The 26260-nt window shown below is 33.6% G+C and overlaps 3 protein-coding genes across 5 annotated transcripts in view; all 3 read right to left on the reverse strand.

Annotated features, from left to right (window-relative positions):
- Positions 1-958: 958 nt before the first annotated feature.
- LOC132051196 (LOB domain-containing protein 12-like) lies at positions 959-2820 on the reverse strand. The gene is made up of 2 exons (XM_059442451.1): positions 2501-2820; positions 959-1375 (listed from the first exon to the last, which is right to left on the reverse strand). Exons 1-2 carry the CDS (start codon positions 2657-2659, stop codon positions 1034-1036), a joined length of 501 nt encoding a protein of 166 aa, XP_059298434.1. The 5' UTR covers positions 2660-2820; the 3' UTR covers positions 959-1033.
- A 5960-nt stretch (positions 2821-8780) lies between these two features.
- Positions 8781-26260, reverse strand: part of LOC132050492 (probable protein phosphatase 2C 26) — an 80384-nt gene continuing 62904 nt past the window's right edge. Inside the window, exons 10-12 of one of the 3 annotated variants that reach the window (XR_009413430.1) lie at positions 10725-10772; positions 10447-10635; positions 8781-9337 (exon numbers count right to left, since the gene is read on the reverse strand). Coding sequence is in view for 1 of the 3 variants with exons in the window: in XM_059441755.1 (XP_059297738.1) it covers positions 10734-10772 (39 nt within the window). In the remaining 2 variants the exon portion in view is untranslated. Of the gene's footprint in view, positions 9338-10300; positions 10636-10724; positions 10773-26260 lie in introns of those variants that run through there. The other 2 variants (XR_009413429.1, XM_059441755.1) reach the window with 2 other exon arrangements.
- LOC132050711 (probable protein phosphatase 2C 1) lies at positions 10811-15724 on the reverse strand. Its single transcript, XM_059442083.1, has 7 exons — positions 15534-15724; positions 14887-14938; positions 14014-14093; positions 12530-12611; positions 12302-12372; positions 10983-11059; positions 10811-10905 (listed from the first exon to the last, which is right to left on the reverse strand). Exons 1-7 carry the CDS (start codon positions 15602-15604, stop codon positions 10811-10813), a joined length of 528 nt encoding a protein of 175 aa, XP_059298066.1. The 5' UTR covers positions 15605-15724.

Genomic DNA, 26260 nt, shown 5'->3' on the forward strand with positions numbered 1-26260 from the left:
AAGCTCTCAACCTCGGCCCATAGAGTAAAACCTTTTTCCCGGCTCGGACTATAAATATAAATGCATAAACCCAAAAGAAGAATGAATAATGCATTCTAAATGCGTAAAAGGGCAGCATGGTGCACTATATAAGCTCCCGCTATACGCGAAGTCCGAGAAAGAATCGGACCACAAGAGTCTGTAAATTATATAAAAATAATTAGCCTAGTGATTATTAGAGTAGGTGAAATTTAAATTCTGAATTCGTCTATGTTCTTATACTCGCGAGCGAATGGAGGGGCCATGACCATCACCTTCTAATTCAGAACACATAAAAAGTGTGAAATAACTAGATTTAAGTTATATATATTAACAATATAAATAAATCTTTTTAGACTATCAATATAGTTTAATTTATGATAGTTGTTGGGGTAAGCCAGCCCAAAAATACTCTTGGTGTGATGTTGTCTCGTTTAGACCAAGCTCGTACGATATTCCCCAAAATGCCTCATCACACTATTACGGGAATTCCTACCTAAAAATTACTGTGCCACATCTCTGTCCTTTCTAAAAATTACTCATATAGATAGATAGCCTTGATGTTTTCTCTTGGTTATAGACTCCTATTATGTTAGGATGGAGTAGTCTTATGTTTTTCTTGTGATACTGATGGGCAGCTAGCTAAGTTGTAGCTAGACTGCGGTTGTGTAATGTTCCAATTTGGTGATTAATAGAATTAAAAAAAAGAGAATTCCTACCTAAACCTTATATTTAACTTTTCTTTTCTTTTCAACTATCAACGTTGAATTTTGTTGGCACTGCCAACAATGTACATGTTATCATTCTTTCCTATTATCAGTTAATGCTTATCATAATTTTTTTTATAATTATCTTATACATAAACTATTTGTATAAACAATCTTTGCACCGTTAACGTATTGAAACTTAAAGGAATGGCGTAAAATTCATGATCAGCTCATTTGTACTAAAAGTGCAACAACACTTCATTTGTTAAAAGTCCAAAACACGGTGTTACAACAAGATGAACAAATAATTAAGTCCGGAGAGAGTGATCTCTTTTCAGAGGATCTTGCATTACACTTAAACTGGTGGAGGAATTTGCAAAACTGAGGTACTGTTGCAGATTATTATTATCAATATGTTCCATTTGACATTCAGGCAAATAATTATTGTTAGGAGAAGGCTCGTCTTCATGTTGCATTTGGATGCATAATATCTCTGCTTGGGCCACAGCAAGTTGCATTTCTAACTGGGAGACTTGATTCTGCAAATAAGAGATAGCACCAACACAACCATAAACAGGATCTCTCATTCTTGCATTTGCTTCATACACTAAACTGTTGACTGCATCTGCCCTCTGCTGTATTGGAAGTTCCTGAAAAATATAACATTAAGACAAACAAAAAAAAAACTTATAGTTGTTGCATATATTGTTAGAAATATATTATTTTCTATCTAATATCTCAAAAATAGAAGGACTATTCCTAATGACTACTTTGAAATAAGAGTATTAATTCTATAGTTTATTAGCCTTAATGGCAGATTTCTTAATGAGAGAAATTGATTGTCCCAAACGTTTTGTAACTGAATTTTGGTCAGCCTTTATGGTTGAATTTTGGTCACCTTTTATGGTCTAGATTCACTCTTTCTTAATGAGTAGTTGATATTCTAATAATATCATTGTAGCGGTCAACTTTTTGAAATAGTAACTGATGGGCCACATTGATATACTCGAATAGTATTAAGTGCTTTTATTTGTATTCAAGTCTCACGTTATTTGCTGAGCTTTTACTAGCTTTGATTAGCCTCTATGACTAGCCGTTCAAAAGTTCTCTGATTTAACTTCTTAAGCGTATAAATTCCAATATCTTTTCCTTGATAGAGGATACACAGAAAGAAACAAAAAAACATTCTTCTACTCCTCACTTCCTTTTGCTTTTGCTGGGTTTCATAAAATTGTTTAATCTTTGTTAGATTCTGGCTCCTAGGTTTGTACTAGAAGAGCTTGTTGAATTCTGGGGGATACACCTTAACCGGGTGAAATATTCTTAAGGACAGTGTCTTAATTGACACGCCTCAGGCTACTAATATTTCCGTGAATTCAAGATTTTTTCCAACATATATAACATGAAGATATACATTATGTTGTAGCGGTGTGGTAATTTTCTAAATAATCAGATTATTTACAAAGGTAATAAATGTAAGTTGTATGCACTGACGGTATAAAAACGATTTATACAATTATCATGTCATTTATAGAGTAATAAAACAATAGGAAAAACAGTTTTTTATGTTAAACATTAATTGGTAACTTATAAAAATAGTCACAAACATATTAAAAATCACTGCTAATTAGAAAAAGTTATCATTGCACTGTTAGAAAAAAATTCAGATGAACCTCTTCCACCGCTCTAGCTCCTCCCCTGAGTAGCGGAGTGGGATAAAAAAACAACTTAATCATGATAATTAGAGGAGGCAAAAAAATTAAAAAAAAATGAACCTGTAGCATCTTGCTAATGTTGCTAGCACCAAAGATCTTGTGAACAATGGCAAACTTGTGGGGGTCATCTGGTGGAAAATAAGGAGCAAATATGCAGTCCTTTGCACAGCGACGTCTTAATAATTTGCAGGATGCACAAGGAGAAGAAGTTCCTCCCATTATACTTTATGCCAAAAAAAGACAATTAATCTTCAACAAAGAGAAATTAATTAACTTCTCTTTATTGAGAAGGAAGAGAGAAAGAGGAGATGTTGAAATAATAGTACAATTATGGCTAGGACAAAGTGTAGTTTGCAAGAGAATGAGCTGGGAACACCCTATTTATAATGATTTGCAAGGGGTTAGTCGTGTGTACACTTGATTGACAAATAAAATATGGATTTAACTATTACTTCATAATTTGTTCTCTCTTACCAGTTCACTTTTAACTTTGACACTTCCTTTTAAAAAATATTTATCAAAATATTGTTTTATAACTAAGTTGCAGTGAGGAGGTGTGAGAGGTTGGAAGCTGCAGGAGCTAGGAGAGCTAGAGGTAAGCCGAAGAAGAACCGGGGCGGCGGGGGGGGGGGGGGATGATTAGATAAGACATGGCATGACATAAGCTGACTGAGGAAATGACCTTGGATAAAAAGGTATGGAAGGCGATCATTAGGGTAGAAGATAGCTTAGTTTTGTCGCACTTTGTGCGGGAGAGGTCGGGGCTAGCCTCCTCTTCTGCTTTTACTAATTTTATTTAATTAACACGTAGTTTCTTCATCGTCAAGGTGTATTACTATTTGTTGTTGCACCTGTCTTGTATTTTGCTATTGTAATTTTTTTCTTACAATCCTGCATTGTTTAAATTTTTGTTGAGCCAAGGGTCTATGGAAGACAACCTTTCCATCTCACAAAAGTATGGGTAAAATCTGTGTACATCCTACCCTCTCCAGACTCCACTTGTGAGACTATATTTGGTATGTTGTTATATTATTTTACTAACTTATCCTTTGAAAATCTGAACTTGACAACTAATCTTCCATGTGGTTTACTTAATGATAAGGATTGCATTGAAAATACGAAATTAATAAATTGCTTTTAATTTGTTAAAATAGATAAGTAAAAGGAAAAAATTATTTTTAATATAGTGAACCAGTAAAACAGAACGGAGGAAGTTATATAATATATACCTTGATAGTGTGCATTTTTTTTTTTTAATTGTAGCTACTAACAATATGTTTTAACATGTAGTAAGTTACTTGACTTATTTTTAAAAAATATTGACGCATATATGAGTAATAAAACTTACGACTTTAAAATCTGAATTCATCACTACTTTTAAGTGATGTTATTGTGCACATGATAGAATAAATCATCATAGAAAATCAAATGTGAGAGGTTGACCACCGCCATGGCGTGTGATGGGTTGGCGATCTACAAATTTGATAAATTTCCACGGTATAGCGCCTTAATTTGACTAATCTTAACTTGCTGACTTAAGTTTTATGCATAAATAGATACTAAAGTGAAAGTGAATTCAAGTGGTGCATCATAAATAAAAAGGGAGGCTTTAGTTTCTTGCTTATCTAAGGAATATCACATCATTCTCAAGATTATTTTTTTTAAATCAATTCCTAAAAGAATGACACATTTTTATATTTAATAATAATTTAATTAATTTTAAATTTTTTATTTACCGTTAATAAGATGAATTATAGTCTTACGAATATCTACGGCTTATTTTAGAGCATAAGTTTTGAGAGTTTTTTTTATTCTTAAATTTCAAAACCAATCAAGACCATCACATAAATTTAAACCGAAGGAATACTATTAAACTCTATATTATAATTTTGATCTTACAAGGAGTGATGTGACATATATATCTCTTACAAAATATATTTCTTCTTCTTTTCTTTTTCCTTCCTCTCTCTTAAATTATTTTAGAAGTCCAAAACTCAGTCTTTAACATTTTTAAGTGTTGAAGGTTGAAGTTATGAGTTTAACTTTTATAGTATGAGTGTACCAAGAAAATCACTATCGAAAAATTATATTTATAAGTGTGCATATAATTATAAATGAAGTGAGTAACCAGAAAAATACGATGATATGTTACATATAACACCGATTGTATATTCCCCCCCCTTAAAGTTTAGTGTAATATCCATTATTTAAATACCAGAAGAAGATCTGTTTCAAAGATTAGCTAGTAGATAAGACAAAGGGCAATAAATGTATGTAGAACAACTAGGGTTAGGTTTTAGCAAAATATTGGTGCCTAACGATGCAATACCCTAGTCCCAAGTGATAGAAAAAAAGGACTCGACGTGAATGTTTGTTGGCGGACATTCACATGGAACTAAACATAAAAACTTAGGTTAATCACTATGTCTTTAATTTCTCATCATTAATTTGATCGACGGTCACAAAACTTAGGATTAAAAAATCAAAAACAAATTACCATTCAACCAATAACATGAAGGAAAGCATTTGACACAATGGTAAGAATTATCATCGTATAATACGGATATATAGCAGAAGAAATGAAAGATAAGACTGTGTTGAGTTTATGATCCGATCCATTCCCAAACTCACGCATAATGGGTACTTAGTGTATTAAGTTTGCGTTCACTTGCCATTTTTCGATCTTGTCGTTAAAAAATGGGCATATCATGGAGTTTCAAATTCAACATGTAAAACTCTCATGATAATGTCCTTAAAATTTGCCTGAGAAATTTAGAACTTCATGGCAATAGCTCTTTTTCAATTATAGAAGTTTGAAAAACTATTTATGAATTTTATCCCTTTATTTCTCTCTTCCAGCTCTACATCCCATCCAATAAAAGAATGCAAAACAAATAAAGAAGAACGGTCAAACTGACTTTACCATAGAACAAGGGTCATCAAAGAAATAGTACTCAATTACTTAAAATAATGTTTTCCGGGTGAGAGAAAATTGGTATTAATTACTGTTGAGAATTGGTGAGGTAGTGCGGATTTAATTAAGATTATATAGACCAAAAGATGATGTGTAATTAGAAGTATAACTGTATAACTACATAGCAACCAACCAAATAAAAAAATATATATCAACCAATCGATTGTTGATGAAAACCAGTTAATGAGATCAGATACAAAGCGGGAATCTAAAAATACTCACATAAACGATTTGCCAACAACAAAAAAGAAAAAAAAGAGAAAAATAAAAGACTATATTAATAGTAGAATTCATTTTTCTAACTTTGACATACTTTTTTTTTTTTATTACACTTCAAATTATTCAATAAAATTAGTTTTAACAAAATATGAAAAAGTGTACGGCGAGACAATTAGAAATTATAAAGATATGGCTAAAAATAGAGATATATAGCCCACAAATCAAATTTAATATGCGTTTGTTCCTCACATGTAAAGGCTTATTATGCACATGAATCCTTTTTTTATGTTATCCTATTCTGTAACCATTAATAAAAAGGTGACATACTTCTTTACTTTATAATTTTAAAAATGTATGTTTCCTCTACAAACTTCAAAATATTTTGAAACAAATTTTAAGTCATAAAACTAAAGAGTAATAATTTTTGGAGCCTAAAGTCAATGCTTTATTGAGTTAACCCTTAAGTCGCTCCTGCATGAACTTGATCTTTTTAATGGACCAAATACACAATAATATTTTTTTTGTCAAAAGATATTGATGAAATATGAATCAAGACCTTTGCCCGCATTGTTTTCAGATTGAATAATCCGACTACCTCATCTAAATGTTTAAACTAATTATAAAAAAGTTTGCCCACTTACATTTATTTAATTAAATATATCTTCAACATATATTATATTCACATTTATCTGGTATGACAATTAAAAGATTTTTGCAGGATATTGCTTCAACCTAAAATTATCATGAGGTTTCTGAAATGATATTCTTAAACTATAATAAGAGATATCAAGAACCCTAAGTTCGATTCCTGCATTTAATGCTTTCCACATGATTCCAAACTTCTAATCTGCTATTCCGAGAAAAGAAGCTCTCTTTCCCTTGTAGACTCTAATTATATTATATGCTGGTATTTAAATAATGTGTTTGATCACTAGTCTAAAAATCAAGTCAAAGTTCCCTTTGGACAAAACTAGGAGGAAATGAGATATCTTGCCCCTTACAATTTGAATAAGAAAATGATCTTTTCAGATCTCTTATGTGTTATTTTTCAAGTAGATGGTTCCCAAATCAGAACTCAGAAGTATTGGATTTGAGTCATGAAAGTGGAGAAATTATTGATAGAAAGTGCACAGGCTTTACGTCGCATAATTTTGAATTAATCGGTGCACGGTATACGCGCAAATTTGAAATATCGGACGAATACTAAATAGTTGAACTAAAAAAATTAAAATAAGAAGATAAGCCTCCAGTCCTCCGCTATACATTCATATATGATATATGATAAATTTGATAACTTAGGAAATAAAATTTAACTTTTCTATACTGACAATTTTTTTTTTAATACTATAATGTTAAAGAGACCTACAACAAAAGGTAACCCTTTCATAATGAATTTAAATTGATAGCCAAGAAAATTCAATAAAATCAATGATCTACTACAACGGGCACTAGCGTAAGAGAAACTTAATTATACTATCTATGTATATAAAGTTATAAATCTATTTTATATTTATTGTCACAATAGAGTAGTACATAGTAAATTTGTAATCGCTAGTTACAAATTTTTCAAACGCTACAGTCCCTAGGAAGAAGAGAGGGTGGTCGACAGGATCAGAACCTTGTAAATATTGTTTATGACAATATTAATGTGTTTTGCTTAAACTACGTAATGAATAAATTAAAGTATTAAAGTTTGCGTAAAAAACAGACATCTTCACCGTCATTGAGAAAATAAAAAACATGCAAGCTCCAATGCAAACAATAAATGAGCCTTGTGATATGGAAGATTCGATTGTTGGGAAAATGGATGTTTTGTCTTTAATCTTTTTATTTTTTATTTTATATGAGTATTTAAATACCAAAATGTGTAGTGAAGATTCAAAACAATCTAATCCTTGACAACATATAGCTTCTATTCTTGGAGTTTGAAGAGGTAACTTACCTAAAAGTCTTATTGCTTTTAGCAAGCATTCTTGGGTTCCCAAGGCTTCGTGTTCTATTCGACTAGTTTAGAATTTATCCTATTTTTATTGACATTGTAAATGCGCTTTATAAATAATCAATACTATAATTAACTTGGTATGAAAACTTACACTTGCTTTCAAATTACTAATGTCAATGATTATGGTGGATGGTTATCCTGAATTACCTAATTTGATAGTGTGAAAATCTTTTACTGTACATTTGTAAATGTGTGAAACTCAATTCTTTTTAGTACTTAAGTTGCATCAGTTATGACAACATAAAACTTAAAACAGTTGAGTGATTAAAGTTTATTGCAGGGTATAACTGGTTACAAGGTCGTCTGGTTGTTCGTTAGATAGTGAATTATCCATTGTAGTAAAACTAGCGTAACTAGTACTATCATGTTTGGTAGCATTTTAGTTGTTATGTACAAAATTTAACACACCAGGTACAGTGTTTGTTATCAGTTTATGATACCGCATAACTATAACATGTACTACCTCCTGTTCAAAATAACTGAGGCTTTAAGCTTGGGCACATGGATTAAGGAATTCACTAACTTGTAAAAGTTAAAGAGAGCTTTTGACTAAGATACCCTTAATTATGATTTTATTTCCATTTTAGGTTGGCATGATTATTATGGGCTATGAAATGTGTCAAGGGCAAATTTGGATAAAGAGAACTAAATACTATCTTGGTTTTATAAAACATCAATTATTTTGGACCAATTTTTGAAGCTGGCTATAAAATCTCAATTATTTTGGACTAAAGGGAGTATAAGGTATGAGTCAATATATGTATTATTTAAAATAGGATAGACGATGGAATAACAAATATACAAACAACGTCTAAACCTTGCATAACTAATCCCTACATAACTTTAACCATCAACCAAACGACGTGTCTAGTTATATGTCAAGTATGAGTTAATAACCTGGAAAAAGAGATACTTCTTAGAAACAATCAAATTGCATTGAACATGTAGAAGTATATTATATGAAACAAGGTAAATTTTATGTCTTTCAAATTTTCAATGAATCTCTCCGATACGAATTCGGATTAATCGTGTCAATGAATTTCGAATACACAATGATATTCAAATCTGAAACAAAATTATTTGCTAAATAATGAAAACTGGCAAGAGGCTCATAGTCACGTGATTGCATGGAGAGGAGCAGAAGCTAGTTTGTTGCTGCAAATGTACTCTTCTTTTATTGCTTAGAATTAATTACAGATTCTCTCACAAATATATTCTATTGCTAGGTTCATAGTGCAAGACCAAAGGTTGAAAAATAAGGGGTAGTATGAACTTGTCTTATCCTACAGTAGTCTAAATTCCATTTCTCAGGATGTAATTGCAGATGCATTTATGTTCACCTTTGGGTCGGAGGAGCAACGAGTCAAACTTCTTGAACGACCGATATATTGAACAACAAATATTTTCAATTTTCTCTTTAATACCCCTACTGAATGGCAGCCACTCGATTTTACTGCCTTGCCAAAATTGCTACACCTATAAAATATAGAGGCTGATAAGCCTTTTTGCACTTTTGGTAGAAGCAACTGCAAAAAATATTTGGCATGTCCCTAGAAGTCTTTTGGTTCATTTTTAAATTCGAACAGGAGGCGAAAACGCTGTGATTTATTCCCATCTGTCCCATTTTTGGGACAGAGTTACCTGGTACATGTGTTAGGTATAGGTAGTAGGCATCCTGTGCAATAGCATTGTATGTTATCAACTGCGGAAACAAAAAGTAAAACGTAAACAGTAATGATTAAACAGAAAATATCTAAGCCAACAGAATTCATCATCGTGTTTCCTTTAATGAATTTAATCCCTTCACAGTACCAGAAGTATTTGATTACTTCCCCTAGGATAGAACGAAACTATCTTACTGGGATAGCGTTACTTCAAATTAAATTCCGCTACACTTTAGATGGGAAGAATGAATTGCGCAGATCACACGACACTGTTTTATTTTGAAAACTATGTAGAGAAGAGAGTAGAAACAAATTTCGAAATATCAATCAGAAAAGCCAAAGCCAAAGCCGAGCGAGGACGGTGGCAGCACAAGGGCTTGCCTTCTCTCAACTATTTAAGCTAGTGTAGAAGCGTTTTTCTATTTATATACCCAATAAATTCTTCTCCTTTCTCCAACATGCATGGGAGAACATCCCTCCTACATTTCCCATTTACAACCCAACCCAGAGGTCATGATGAGGATTCCGAATTTGAAATTTAGGTTCTAGATTCTAGTTTTTTTGGGTTACTGAGTTTTAAATTAATATTTTTTACGTATTAACTAATTTTTTAAGCACAAATACAGAGTTTGGACCAAAAGTTACTTGTTATGCCGAACCCGTACCTTTTACTCTACTTCTGCCTCTGCTTTCATGTGTTGCATAGGAATAGAATTCTTTGCCAAAATAAACAATGGCATTCTTATGAAAAATAAAAGTTATTCACCAATTTACCGCGGTTAATTTCATGGATAGGCATCCTACTTCCAATTCATAGCAGCAAAGTCATAAAACAATTCTTATAAAGGAAATGTAATTCAATTATGTCTATTTATCATCTGAAACACAAGGCATCAGAAAATACTAAATTCGATCCAGGAAAAATAAAGAGGTGTATATCCATATGGTGATAAAGTGCCTTTTCTATGGAGACTGTAGGTGTTAAACAAGTTAGCAAGGATTTTTATGGTTGTACTTTTGATCGATGAAGAATTTATATCGTCCTAGATGTCATACAGATTTTTAGTGCCAAATAGTGTCGAACAACAGCCAATAACACAACACAAAAACAATGATCGGAACTTGTTTGAAGCTGTTCTCATCTTACCTCATCCTTCGACTCATAGTAAAAAGACCATCCAATTGCCCAAGGATTCAGGAGAGGGGACCCTCCAAAGTCTTGGCACCAAAGATATATGACTTGTTCGCGAGACTATTTATCGGTGGTTTCCAGGCCAGCTTGCTCACGAGCTTTTCACCTTTCCAACAATGAATATAATATCATCGAGCTTTCCTCCTGTTCAATGTTACAAAAAAAGAAACCTTGTCAAGCATGCCATCACGAACATAACGGAAAGGAGGGAAAGACATTCCTGCTTGTCATGCCTGTTAACTTCATTCCAAAAACTTTCTTCCACCAAGGAACATCAAACTCCTGCAAGTCAAAGTAACGCTATAAATAAGTACTCATCTTATACAGGGACAGACAATGCTTTGAAGGAAAATCTATATATAGTGAATCTGATGAAATAGTGTTCCAGTGGAAATGTGGAGAAAATCATCTGACCTGCACTCAAATATGTAATAATAACAGCAGATGAATTTGAACAAGAAGTCACATAAAAGAAAAATATGAGTTTGTACCTTTACGAATGACCCGTAGTCCACAATCCCCAACACTGGCTATCCTCAAAATCCCATTCTCCGATATAGAAACAATTCTATGTGCCATATAGAAAGCCACATTCAATGATAGTAATCAAGTTCCTCAATCTGGATGACTATCAATGCTCAAGAATAATAGCTCTGAAATAAAGGAACAAGTCCATTACTCAAATGGTCACTCAACCATCCGAAATTACCTAGTAAAGTCATGTTTCTTTTGTTTGTAGCAGAAAAATCACATAACTATCCCGTTTCCTATATCATCTTTACCGCTCGATATTTGTCTACCTAATTTCTAAGAAGGTCAATAACATTAACAATCACAACATAACACAACTAGTCAACCTTTCGACCTAATGCAATAATTTCTATTCCGACTTCACACTTCCCACTTCATGTCAACGTTCAAATATATACTAAATATGCAAATTTTTCCATCAAGGCTATAATACCTATTTTAGCCTCTAATTATCTAACCTTTTCTTTTACTTTTTTAATATTATGATATTTTTTTCTTTTTTTAATCTATATTATGGATTTAAATATAGAATACATAGATATTATTTATAAAGTAAAAAGGTAAAAAAAGGCAAAGGTTGCTAATTTAGAGGGTAAAATAGGTATTTGGCACACCTCATAAGATCAAAGCATGGTCTTATTCTTACAAATCACGATTGTGCCCAAATTTCTGAAAGTGCGAAAACACGGGATATAACAATCTCTTCATCAAAAACATTATCAAAGAGGCCATCCGAATCATACGACTGTATCTCCTACTTGCAAATCCACAGTGCTAACCTGTGAAAAGAACATGATGATATTATGCATAGTTAGGACAAATCTCCTACTTGTTTTACAAAATTTACCAAATGTTTTTGGACTATCACGGGAAAACAAAAACTGGATTCTCTTAGAACCAGAAAGCCAAGATTCATTTTTGTGTACACACACTAAGATATATTTAATGTACCAAAATGCAAACATCAAAAAGGAAAGTAAGACAAACAAATCAAAACAGAAAATAGCAGTGTGATATGATTCACCGTATATAACTTTCCAAACTATGGCATCAAGGTACGTTTGAGTAACAGCCTCTGAGGTCAACTGGTATGGGCAGTCAAAATAGTGTTCCAGTGGAAATGTGGAGAAAATCATCTGACCTGCACTCAAATATGTAATAATAACAGCAGATGAATTTGAACAAGAAGTCACATAAAAGAAAAATAATTTCTGATAGTTGAATCCCAATATAGAAACAATTCTATTTTCAATGATGATTAACTCATAAAGGAACCTACACCGTAGCTGAACCGATAGATGATGTAGCAGCATGGGCCCCCTTTATGAGAATTCGAGGATCACAATTGACCTGCGAAGTTTGGTAAACCAGAATGTCTTAACTAAGAATTCATAACAATCTATTGAATCTAGGTCGATCGCTTAAAAGTAAATACAGGTCACTGTTGGTTAATATGACGCGATGCATGAATCTAATTTTAAAATTTAGGATGGTTTGTTTCCAGTACCTCCTCATTCCCTAGCAAAGAAGAAACATTAGACACCAATTCCCTGGAGAAAAATGCAGGATCCACATTCTTTTCAGCCCAACTGCCAAGAACATTTGATGGAACAAAAAATAGGTTAGATGTTATGCAGCTCCGAGCTGCAGAAAATTTAAGATCAAAATATAGTCATTTGGAGATAATGCTAGTGGAAATATGTGGCTATTTTAGTTGAAGAGTTAACCTAAATAACTACTCACTCAATCGCTTAAAGTAAATTTAAAAAAAAGGGCAGATGTTTAATATATGTATAATTCAAATATGATATGTGTATAACCATGAATAATCTATGTATACCGGCTATTAGCTGATAAAGTTAGTCCTGAGAATTTGTTAATATCCTTTTATTGCTTAATCCTCTCTGGAGAACTTCATCTATGCACTAGTTCTGTATATATGTGTGTAACTCTTAATTCAACGGTGAAATTTCAATCCCCATAAATATACCACTCAGAAGTTAAAATAAAGAATTTTGACGCAGCAGGTTCCCCTGCTTCTACTAGTAGCTTGGTTACTCCAGTTGATAAGTAGTTTCTCGATACGAAATAAACAGGAATCTGATGGTATCATTTAGAAGATTCAACTTAAGCGATTCATCCTTATATGATATAAAGCACAGACGATATGGAGCTATTAGAATTGTCACCATCCGATAATGCACAAGAGGAGAAAGAAAGAGAAGGTTGCACTTTTTCATGACATGTTATAGGAGAAATAAAACATTTTTAAACTATAGCTTATACCAATTCATGTTTCTGTCAAGTTCATGGCCAAATCTGAGAAGAGAAATTGCCTTATCATATCATCTAAATATAAATTTTCCCTTAATGATCACTATGGAGGAAGGTGGGCAAGATTTTGGGTGTCAGTGAACTTGAAGCAGATATACGCTTGTTTCATAAATTAGTTCAGGATTGAGGCATAGTTGATTAATAGGTGGATTTGACTGTTAAGGGACAGCAAATATATTGCTCAATTTTCTTGCCTCACCTAAGATGAGAGTTTCCTTGGCGACTATGTTGATTACTTTGGTGGAAGCATGCGATTATAGACATCTCAAATGGGAGTTCAGTGAGTTCTAAACCTCAAATCACAGGTAGAAAGAAGTGAAGAGCACCAGAACAATACATATAACTTTCTCATATCAAACTCTTCTAGTAAGATAGAAGGCCAGACTAGCATTCTTTACAGTGTTCAAACTTTCTTTGTCCCAAACACAGAGACGTGTTCAGACTAACAAAGTTAAAGCATATACTTTTTTTGTATAATACTGGAAACCGATTCCTTGAAGTTCTACACATTTAAAAATTACATAAAATTAATATGAAATCACAAGTCTTCATAGTTAAGAATAGTTTTGCATATGATTAATAAAATTAGGCCAAAGAGTTAGCAACAAACAAAATGACATGCTTTTGCAAACTATACAACATAATAAAGCATATCACCCGGAAACTCCATCAGCTACACCTATCACTTCCCCATGATTGCTGCTCACAAAGAATGCATCTTCCCCACCTTTCTCAACCTTCAAAACATAAACATACAACACCACCAGTGGTGGACGCAGAGTTAACACAGTACTCCCTTTATTCCATTTTATATGACACTATTTCCTTTCTAGTCAGTTCCAAAAACAACAGTACCACATTTCTATATTTGAAAATACTACTTCTCATTTTATACTTAATGATACGCCCTTATAACCATGGAAATGTTAAATGTTATGGCATGTAGACCAGGGGCGGATGCAGGCTTGAATACATGAACAAGTAATTTTGGCCCAAACCTTATACTCCCTCTGTTTCAATTTATGTGAACCCATTTCCTTATTAGTCCATGCCAAAAAGAATGACCTCTTTCTATATTTAGAAACAATTTACCTTTATGCATTGATTTATAGCCACACAAAATATATGTGACTCATTTTACACCACAAGTTTAAAAGTCTTCTCTACTTTCTTAAACTCTGTGCCCAGTCAAATGGGTTCATATAAATTGAAACGGAAGGAGTATGTGTGTTTGAAAAGTCAACTAAAATATGTACAAATATTAAATTCAGACCCAATTACAAGCACATGAGGTCGTTGTCCTGGATTCCAGAACCCAGACAATTCAAATCCTTTTGTTTAAGACTAAATCGTTTGAAGTTACTTTTAGTATATTCCAAAAGTCTTTTTAAAGAAAAAGTCCATGCCTAGTCAAACATTAATCTTATGAAATAAACAAGAGGGAGCAGTGTTGCTAATATTGCCAAGACTGAGAGAAAATTACAGAACTAAAAGAGCCATATTAGAAGAACAAAATGATTTACCACTTAACTTGTTAGGATGTGGAATTAGGTGTGTTCCAACACTTAATGGCACCTCTTGCCTGCGAATAGATAGATGCAGGTAAACCATAACCATTAATTCTTCTGGACAATGGATATAAACAAAGATAAACATATACTTTTGAGATAACATAAAAAATATATTGAACTACCACTTTTTCACGAGTTTCACATCCCAATTATTCATTATTCTCTTTTTCTATCTGAACTATTACCATATATGAATTAATATACATCTACCTGAGTAGATTGTACTACTGATAGTTGGGAGTATGAAACTCGCACAAAAAATGATACTCCCTCCGTTTCAATTTATTTGTCTAATTTTGACTTGAAAGAGTTTAAAAACGTAAGAAGACTTCTGAATTGTGTGCAGGTAGAATGTACCAAAATATATTTTAATATTACGGCCTTAAACATGTCACGTGAAAAGTCGAAATTTAAAAATTGCTGGAAATTATAGAAAAGGAACAAAAGGCATTGCATTTTGAAGATGCTAAAAAAGAAAGTAAGCCAAATAAAATGAAACGATGAAGTAGTTTAAATATGTTTTTGATCATTAACTCTATAATTTTTCTAATAATTGATATGATTACTGGTTAAGTAAGCAAAAAATAGAAGTATTGTGATTTTTACCGAATAGAAACAGAATCTGATGGCCACGTTTCCGGGTGCTTATTTGCAATGGCTGCTTGAGATTTTTGCATCTCTATTTTTCAGAAATTTTAGTCACTTACCCCTTTTTTGACACATAGTATTTAGTAAATAACAATTTTTTTTTTTTTTGTAATATATAAATTTTGCAGAGATTTTATTGACAAACTGAAAATCTAACCAGAAAATTTTAATTGACAGTCTAAAGTTCTTCTCTCCTTTGTTTCAATTTGGTTGTCTTACTTTCATTTTAATCTGTTTAGAAAATGTCCTTTTACTTTTTTGGCAACACTTCAATTTCAATTTTACACATGATATGTTTAAGACCACAATATTAAAGGATATTTTGATACATTCTACGTATTTTAATTTAAGACCACAAGATTCAAAAGTCGTCTTTACTTTCTTAAATGTCGTGTCAAGTCAAAACCTGACAAACAAATTGAAATAAGGGAGTAATACATTATGCTTCATAGTTGCATTTTATAGCGGCACTTTTAAATAATTACAAAATATAGCTATATTTACATCTTATAGCAGAATACACTGTATTTCTAAATGAGCTTAAGTCATACGTTGCCCCTTAAAGTTGTCCACTGATCGATTCCACTTAGACACCTCAACTTAGGTTTGTTCCGATTGAACACTTACACTCAGTAAAATTTGTGCCTATTACACACTTTTTTTATAATCAACAAAAACTATAAAGTGTGTGATACACTGGCGGTGATGTGGCAAAATGACTAATTAAAAGGTGACATGTGGAATTGGGTCCAAAGTAATTATTAAAAATTAATTCTAAGTAAAAAAACAATTTTAAACCTAAAACCCAAACAATTGCTGTCGCCGTCCCAATTAGCATTTTCTTCCTTTTTTTCTTGTTTCTTCCTTAGTATGGTGGTGATAACAACTCCATTTTTTCTGGCGAACTGAAGGTTGTGGTTGAAGGCTAATGACGTTGACGATGGCAAATCTGGAGGAGATGAATGGCGGTAAAACAATGAAGAAGAAGGGGGAGATGAATGGAGGAAAACGATGTGGGGAAATAGAAAGATGGTCGGTGGCGGCTATGGCTATAACCAGTTGCGGAGCCAGAATATTCACTAAGGGGGTTCAAAATATAAAAAAATAAAAATATGAAGTAGCCAAAGAAGGTTTAACATCTACTATATATGCATAAAAAATAATTTTAACCATATATAAACAGTTCTTTTTTTTGCCAAAGGGGTTTTATTCCTATGTGGCTCCGCCCCTGGCTGTAACAAGAAGAAAAAAAAAGAAGAAGAAGAAGAGATAAAAATGAAAAAGAAAAAATAAGCTAAATAATTGTGTTCAATACACACACATCTGTGGCCTAGAGTGAAACTTTGAACTGGAAGCTTTTATCTTTTTGCGATTGTATATATTTTTATTTGATGCATATTTTCCTAGTTTTTAAGATTTAAAGGTTGATAATTTGATGGCAAAATATCTCGTTACTTCAAATGCTTGCTATATACAATACTTGAAAATATGAAGGAAAAAAAAAAGAATCTCAATGTACTTTGTTCTTGATAGTTCTATTCTTGTATTTGACATAGGGAGTAAAAAGTTCACGTGGCTCTCTTTTCTTCTTGTTTTTGCACAGAACAACAAAAAATATGTGATACAGTTTTTACTAAGCTGAAAGGTAACTAAAAAGTAAAAATGTAAGTCTCTTATCAAAGTAGTACCAAATAGAAATGCATTGTCACAAGACAACATTTCTAAAAATTATTTTCTTGTATCCAAAAGACTATTTATGTAATCTAAAATAATACTCAAACATAAGAATCATAATTAAAACATAATATTCTTTTAAAAATATTGTAATTCTTCATTTAAAATTCTTAATTTTTGAAAAAAGATAATTTAATCCCACTAAAAAATGAGGCCTTCATGATTGGGGGCTAAGGGAAAGGCCTTAGTTGCCTTCTGCTTAAGCCGCCCCTGTGTCTAAGTATAATTTGTGGACAAGTTTAGATGGCACAAATGTCTATTTGACTATTCTTTTTTTGTTTTTTAACAATTATTTGACTATTCGACCAAAAGAAAATCACGACGAAAGAATGAATTATCTATTATTGTTTGAATTTTATGTGAACTCCTCTTTATTACTAGCTCCATCCTTTTCAGTTTAGTCAAGGCGTTGACGAGTCATGATTTTTTTTTTTTTTTTAAATAAATAGAATTTGTGATCTTAATTATATCATGACACCTTTCGTGACCGTAATCGCATGCAATTAAGAATAAAAAAGAAAATTTAAATTAATTTGTTTCAAAATATGTAAAAAGTGTTATCTTTATAAAATAGATTGAAAAGAAAAAAGGTATATTACATAAAATGAAACAAATAGAGTATTAATCATTGAGAGTGAAAGCAAAGCTTATCACCACCAACTATTGGGGATTGTGGTGGGATGAACAGGATTCATTCGCCCTTAATCAGAGGTTTCGGGTCCGAATCCTAGGAAAGAAAAAAAATCCTAATTAGAAGTGTTTCTTCTTCTTAATGAGCTTTACGTGCGCGAATTAGATTTAATCGAAGCCTACGATGGATATCGAACACTGGTGAGAAATTTGAAAAAGAAATTGAAGCTTATTTTTACCAACAAAACCACTCAAACACGACGTATTAATGTATTATATTCATTAATCGTTATTCCCCCAAGCTTTGATGATCGACCCTGGCACATTTAGGTTTGATACCAATTCTGTTCCAAAATATGCACGAGATTTCATGAATTGCTAAATTGTGAGTTTTTTTTTTCTATTTAGTTTCCGGTATTCATATTGGCGTTCGACTAAATGTGGATTCGCGTGTTGCAAGGCCGATTTTTGGGGGCAACGCCCTGAATAGGATCTTCCCATTTTCAGGAACTCTAACTTGAGACCTTAAGTTAAGGGTGGAGGAATCCCGAACCATCCCACCATAATTTATGGTGGTGCTAAACTGTGAGCTGTTGCTAAAATGCTACTATAACAAAAAGTCATATCTCCGCGTTCTCGTTCTTCTTAGCAATTACTAGTGTACGTATCTGTGCTTCGCGTGGTTAGTAAAATAAAATAAAATTAAATAATAATATCATAAGTTTTATGAGAAAATATTAAATTAAATAATAATATCATAAGTTTTATGAGAAAATTAATCCTTCTAAATCGAAAATCTTTTCGCTTTAACATCCTATATAGAATATGTAACAACAAAATGGGTAAGAAACCTTCCAAATTAAATATGGAATAACCCATTTAATGAGGATATGTGAACTTGAATAAGAAAATACATTTAAAAAAAAAAAATGCAAAGGCGAAATAATGATAATATAAAAGTTTAAGTGATATTAACCTGAGATGTAGTTTGCTTTTCTCCTCATGCTCTTAATTTTCTTAATACTTATTTTGTTTCTTAGTGAGAATTGTTGACACTTATATTTAATGAGGTTAACACTTTCATGTCTCTTAAATAAAATTTTAAAAACTAAGGGAAGAGACAATAATACAATAGAAATTTTAAAACAAATGAAAAACAAACTATTAAATGTATCCCGTCAGTAATCAACTCTCTAGTTCCTTTTTTTTTTTTTTTTTGGGCCGATTCTCTTCCATTTCTTTATGTCTTCCTTTGTTATATTTCTATCTTGTAGTTACACATTTGGCCGATCAGCCAAAAATAATCACATTTGCTAGTCAAATACTTTCTCCGTTCTAAAACTTTCGAAAATGGAAGAACGAAGATACAAAAGCTAAGCTACCACCAATCTCAATTAGTTGGTGAAATGTAGAAAACTTACATCATATGATTTATTAATTTGGTGGAGTTGGATGCCGCAATTACTTTCTCCGCACACATTCGGGTGATACTGAAATTCAATCAAAAAAATTTGTTAATTATTAAAATGTCTAATAAACAGAGAAAAGCTCAACAAAAACTAAAAGAGCAGAATAAAAAAAACAAGAGTGTCACAAAAAGCTAACTAATACACCTAAGAGGATACATATTTTAACAGAAATTAAAGCACTTTTTCTTTTGCATTAAATTTCAATAAGTTGGAAGGCTAAAAGAATGGAAGTTAAAAGAAAATAATGAAGAGCTAATATTCATCGCATTCCTTACAAAAATCTCATTAAGAGCTTTTATTATTTTCAGTTGAATCGAATGAAACGAATAAGAATTCACTTGAATAGGAAGAAAAGAAGATAGTGAGAGAATTAAGAAGTGTAATTAATAAAGTTAAGAGTGACTTTTTAATATGTAACACATTAGTTTTAAAATGAAGAAAAAGGAGGGGAAAAAAGGAGAAAAAAGATAAATGGTTTTACTAGGTCCATAAAGTTATGCCGTCACATCATCTGCCTACGGTTTACGCTTTAATATATATATATATATATATATATATATATATATATATATATATATATATATATATATATATATATATATATATATATATATATATATATATACATATACTCGTAATTAATAATGAAAGGGGCCTTGTCCCTCTTTCAATCTATCATTCGGACGGTCCGGCCCTTTGTTGGGGGACACCGGCCAATTTTTATTTTTTTTTTTTAAAAAGGACGGCCCAACTTTTATATATATATATAATACACGCCTATAATACATATATTAGCGTGTATATCTATGTATAAAGAAAAATGTGCAAATTAATAAGTGGACAAAAATTAAAAAAGGGTGATTACTAAAGCAAATTAATTAAAACTAAATAATTAATTAATTTATAAACATGACTGATTTCATGAAATTGATTATTTCAAATATGACCCTTATTTGACTAATCAGTTAATTATTTCAATTGTAGCCATAATTAACACATCATGAGCAATTTATAAATACAACCATAATTAACCTGAAATTCTGATTCTTATCATTTCGAAACTTCGGGACTGGGGCACTTGCTGTGGATGGAGCAGGTCCTGCTGACCTGTTCTTAAAGAATTTCCTATTCCCATTACCGCTGAACTATCCGGTAGACTTGACCCTCGTGTTGAACTCCTGTCTTTCTCTTTGCAAGGCTTCCTCCTCCTTTAGCCTTGTCTCGATTCCCCGTATGAAAGCAACCATCTCGAGATAGTCATTCCCCCGTTCTGTGCAAAGAATATTGGCCCCATCGTATAAATAAGGATCCAGACCACCAACAAACCTCCTCACTCTTGCCCTCATGTCCGATATCATAAGTGGAGCATGCTTAGCCAGACTAACAATTTTCAAATAGTAGTCCTGAACTGACCTACCATTCTACTTAAGCTTCAGGAATTGCTCAGCCTTAGCTTCTCTGACTTCTATGGGCATGAAGTGGTTTAGGAATGCGCTTGCAAATTCATCCGATGTAGCATTAGGTGCATCCTCACCTCGGGATAATTTCCAAGATTCATACCAAGTGTTAGCAATGCTCTTTTCAATGGTGAGCTCCCAAAGTAGCTGCTTCGATTTCTGTAACTATCATAATTCTAAAGATTTTCTGAAGAGCATCAATACAGTCTTGAGGGTCCTCGTCTTTCTTTGTCCCCGTGAAGACTGGGGATTCATCCTGAGAAAGTAAATAAATAATAAATGTCTAAACCTCGGAAGGGATGGGCTCACCTAAAAGCTGATAAGTGCGAAGTCCTATAAGCAGATGCGTCGTCCTGCAAATCGCACTGCGTCGTGGAAACGCAGCCCCGAGGATTAAAGGGACGTCGAGACATCGAATGTAATTGGTATGTAAAGTAACTGAAAGAAATAACATGGGACATGGAATAACATGATAAAAAGTGAAACTGAAAACCTGGACATGAACATGAGTAAAACATGATAAGTAGGGAGAGCATTTCATAAACCGACAACATGATATCACCAAGTGGATACGTGGAGTCTGGTACCTCAGCCGGACGTGAGCCCCCATACCTTGCCAGGGTATAAGGTGTAACGTGCTGATGGATCCATTCGGGAAAATTAAGGAATCGTCCTAACCGGGGCGGAGCGATCCTTATCCTACGGTGGCTATGTAGTTTCAGGCTATCTGAGCCTTCTCGGTAATTTGTGCAGCTCCCAAAAATATTGACATAATATAGTTGGCTAAGAAGCCCTTGATTTTCGTGACATAACTTGTAAACATGGTCTCATGAAAGCATGACTTGTATTTAGCATGTATGTATCTTATATCATAGCATGAGAGTAATTATACAATATAATTGCATGAAAACTTGTAAGACATGTAGTATGTTTCTTGAAAATATCATAATAGTCATAACTTGCATGTAAGAACCCATAGGATGCAAAGCATGGGTTTTTCATAGATTAGGACAGACTCTCAATAATCATAAGAAATTATCAAGAACTTCAACGAAGAATTACTAACAATTTCATACATAATATAATCATGGGACATGGGCTTAGGGTTATCATGATCATGGTCAAAACCCTAGCTTTCGTATAACTTCATAATTTATGGAAGAAGGGCGTGGGTAAGAACAATGATGTTCCCCCGCATAGATAGAAACTCTACATACCTGGTAATGCTCCAAACTTGTAATGGAAATATGAACTTTGAATAAGAATCCCAAAGCCTAGTCTTGAATCCCTTTAATTGGGTTTTCTTGAAAACCCTATGTTAAGAACATGAAATTCCTACTTAGAATTCATGGAAAATTGATGGAATTCACTTAAGATGATCTTAAGGAGCTTGCCTTGATACTTGGAGAAGTTGAGAGGAGAGAACTTTCGTGTTAGGGCTTGAGAGGTATGAGACTAATGAAATAAAAACTGAATTCCCGTCTTTTTATTGTCTCAGTCGCGGCACTGTTACGGACCGTGTTACGATCTGTAACGCATGTTATGGTCCGTAACGCGTGTTAAAATTCCAGAGAGGGTCTAAGTTTTGAGGTTAGGTTACGGACACGAGATACGGACCGTATCTCGTGTTACGATCCGTAACGATGAACCGTCTTTTGGTCCAAGTTACGAGACGGTGATTTTTTAAAGCCTTACCCATTACGGTATGAACGACGGTCCGTAACACATGTTATGGTCTGTCCCTTGAAGCGTAACGCTGGGTTTTCTAAACTGAAACATATTTTCGATTCCAACACTCTCCTTCTTGGGTTTCTAACCTCCTGAGTCATGAATATGGTTTAGTACGAATTTTTACGAGGTGTCACAGAAGCGCTGCCACTGAAGCGGCAAGTCGACCGCTATAGCGGTGACACGCAGTAAAAACTCCTATTTAAGGATTCATTTAGGGAATTGGTCCCATTTTCTCATAACCCTAAATTCCAGCCGCCCCCAGGTCTCTTTTGGAAGCCTAAAATCAGATTTTGTTGGGCATGAAAATCCCCCTAAACCCTTCTAATTCCTTCCTTCACCTTGTAAGTTACTCCTAAAAGTCTTTACCTAGAGAGCTATCAAAATGGGTATTGCAAATCCCTAGATTTGGAGGAATGTTGGGTTAGCTTATTTTTCACAAGGATTCCATTAAGTAATCTTTCCATGTTCTTCTCCCTAGATTGGTTAATAACCTAGATTCCTGCCTTCTTCCTTCTTGAAAATGAGTTTTTCCATGAATCTTGGAAATGGATTTTTCTAAAGGATAGAGTAAAAATGGAAACTTGGTCTAGCAATAACTCCTTATAGATGGGAAAAAGAGTTCTTAGTAATGAAAGCTTAGAAAATCTATGGGTGGTCTAAATTCCTAAACTTTTCCTATCAAGTCTGAAATTCCTCACATGTGTGTTAATGGTGATTACTGCCCTCGGTTCTCATGAGTATTTCAAGTTCCTTCATCCGGGTTACGACGTGATGCACAAATTGAAGGTCTACGGATGTTCGTGGCACCAGCTCGGCCTCGAGGTAGGTTACGGCTTTTCTTTCGATAGACTCCGATTAGTTTCCCATATTTATGTATTAGAAGGAACGGAGAATGTATGTGTAGGAATTGGAGATTGGGATGGAATCATAGGATGGTATTGTTGTGCGATTTATATGTTCGGGCTTGTGGCCTGTAGATTTCCTAGGATTCTTGAATTGGTTTTCCTTGAGTATCGGTGGATTTTATGCGACTTGGAAGTAGTGGGTGGTACATACTTTTCTATGTCTCACGATGAGAATTCCCGTAAGATGACTAACGTGCTATGCCATTAATAGTGAATCTACTTGATAATTGGGCGGATAAAATGTATCAACGATTGTGAATTAGTTCTAGACTGAGTAGTAACGAATGTCTTGTGAGTAGAAGGTGAAATTACTTTGTCTTAAGCTAATAGGCTAATAAAGGGAGAGTGGTAATAATGAGTTGTGATTCGATTGACCTATTGTTGTGGGCTTGATGTCGCGTGATAATTGTTGATGTTGGAAACTATTGAGATATCTTGTTCATGATATTGTGGTGCCCCAATTGTTGGTATTTGATTTTGAGGATAGTATTCTATATGACTTGTATAGGCCTTCATGATACTGTTGGCGCACCCATGTTTGGTGCTTGTGATATTAATTTGATTATTCATGTTGACGCATACATCGCACGCATTCACATCTCTCATGATATATTGTTGATACATTGTTAGTACATGATGAAACATTGTGATGAGCTTACCTCGATTTTCTAAATAAGAGTGATGTGAGAGTCTGATATCCGATGTTAGTCCCGGAATCGTGGATTGAGTGAGTGCATAGACTCCGTGGGTCCCCCAGGGTAGTGTCGGTGAAAACCCCTATGGGCAAAGATCCGGGTCTCGTCTGTCTGTTGGGCAAAGATCCCGGACTAGTGGCTCTTAGACTTCGCGAGTCACCTTGGGTTGTGCTACCGAGACGTCCATACTTCCGTCCAGAGTTCATGTGTACACAACATTGCATTGCATTTGTATTCATACATCATTGCACTGCATTACATTATGGCTTATATTGTGATGATCTGGTGATTTACTTGTGTCGTTGGGTTCGGATTGGTTATATTGAGACTTGGCACACTTGGTTTTAGACGTTCTACTTAGGCGATGACATGTACGTGGTTACGATTATGATTGTCTTATACTTGTTAATTTATCTCTTAGATCGTTCGTAGGAGCGGTTATATGTTTGGCTTACAGAAGGATATAGGATAAGGAATATCTTAATGATGAGTGGACTCCAATACTAATAATGAATGGCATAATGTTTATATGACTAGCGTGAAACTGTTGTGGAATTGATTGGTGGATATTATAGAATAGTTTACATGATTTAAGAGACCTGAGGTTATAACGATTGGTAAATAGATCTATGGTATTGACCTAGTTGCTTATCCTGCTTATTTGTGAATTCTTTTATTGATATGTGTTTTTAACCATTGTCGGCCTATGATACTTACTCAGTACATGTTGATTGTACTGATGCTGCCCTTGCTACACCTTTTTTGGGGTGTAGAGTGTTTTAGGTGGTTGATGGTGACATGTTCGGAAAATGCGCGGTGCCTATCTTGAAGGTCTCCTCCCACTTCATTCCGGGATGGAGTTTCAGTCTTAGAGTTTTGATTGTAATCTGGATCACTTTAGTCGCTCTTGTACTAGTCTAGACCAGGTCGTGGGAATCGAATGAGTCCTTGTATTTATTTAAAATGTTGTAATCACTTCCACAAACTTGGTTAATTGAATAAATTGATTTCCGTTGTTAAATATATACTTATTGGTTAAAAATGAATCTGTTCCTTACTTGGATAGTGTGTTATTGATCTGAGGGTTCACTTACCGAGGTGAGAAGGGTAGGTGCCCGCGCGACACTAAATTGGTTCGTGACAATTTGTTTAAGGAAGGTAATCAAGTAGCTGACAAATTGGCCAATCTTAGACATGATGAATGCTTTCAATCTCAAATATTTCATAATTTCAATGACCTACCAAAAAAAGTTAAAGAACGATTAACACAAATAGGTGGGGTATGCCATCAACAAGAGTCTACAATCTGAAGAAGTCATTAATTCATTTTGATCCTCCATGAGTGGATACTCACTTTCTAACATCGGAGTTCTTTTTTGTCTCAAATGATAGGAGCTTTGGTATGTGAAGTACTAGTAGCATTCTTTTTAGGGAAAAGGGTCAAATATACCTCTCTACTTTGTTTTATTAGCTAACTTTACCCTCCGTTGGCGAAAGTGAACAAAAATACCCCTGCCATCTATAAACTTCACACTTATACCCCTATTTGGATGAAAACCCCCAAATCCTCTTAAATTACCCGATTTCAAAAAAAATTACTCACTTTCTTTGTTGATCCGCCCCGACCCGCCTATCATCATCATTTTCATTAAGCTTCTTTCATGGAGAAAAAAAAGAAAGAAGCAAAAAGAAAGCCAAATAATTTGGGTGAAGACAAGACATTGTATTTGGGTTTTATCATTTAGGTGTGTGTTTTTGCTTCTTTCTTTTTTTCTCCATGAAAGAAGCTTGATGAAAATGATGATGATAGGCGGGTCGGGGCGGGTCAACAAAGGAAGTGGGTAATTTTTTTTTGAAATCGGGTAATTTAAGAGGATTTGAGGGTTTCCATCCAAATAGGGATATAAGTGTGAAGTTTATAAACGGCAGGGGGTATTTTTGTTCACTTTCGCCAATGGAGGGTAAAGTTAGCTAATAAAACAAAGTAGAGGGGTATATTTGACCCTTTTCCCTTCTTTTTATCTTACTAGTTTGGAACTAGTCAAATCTTCTGTAATTAGGGAG

This window comes from Lycium ferocissimum, chromosome 3 (assembly GCF_029784015.1).
Source record: "Lycium ferocissimum isolate CSIRO_LF1 chromosome 3, AGI_CSIRO_Lferr_CH_V1, whole genome shotgun sequence".
In the NCBI taxonomy this organism is placed as follows: domain Eukaryota; kingdom Viridiplantae; phylum Streptophyta; class Magnoliopsida; order Solanales; family Solanaceae; genus Lycium; species Lycium ferocissimum.

Coding starts and splice junctions, on each gene's coding strand:
- LOC132051196 (XM_059442451.1), bottom strand. CDS start 2,659: ATGGGAGGAACTTCTTCTCCTTGTGCATCCTGCAAATTATTAAGACGT. Junction 1,376..2,500: donor ACATTAGCAAGATGCTACAG/GTTCATTTTTTT, acceptor TATATTTTTCAG/GAACTTCCAATACAGCAGAG.
- LOC132050711 (XM_059442083.1), bottom strand. CDS start 15,604: ATGCAAAAATCTCAAGCAGCCATTGCAAATAAGCACCCGGAAACGTGG. Junction 12,612..14,013: donor GTAGCTGATGGAGTTTCCGG/GTGATATGCTTT, acceptor TGTTCTTGGCAG/TTGGGCTGAAAAGAATGTGG. Junction 10,906..10,982: donor ACTACGGGTCATTCGTAAAG/GTACAAACTCAT, acceptor ATTTGAGTGCAG/GTCAGATGATTTTCTCCACA.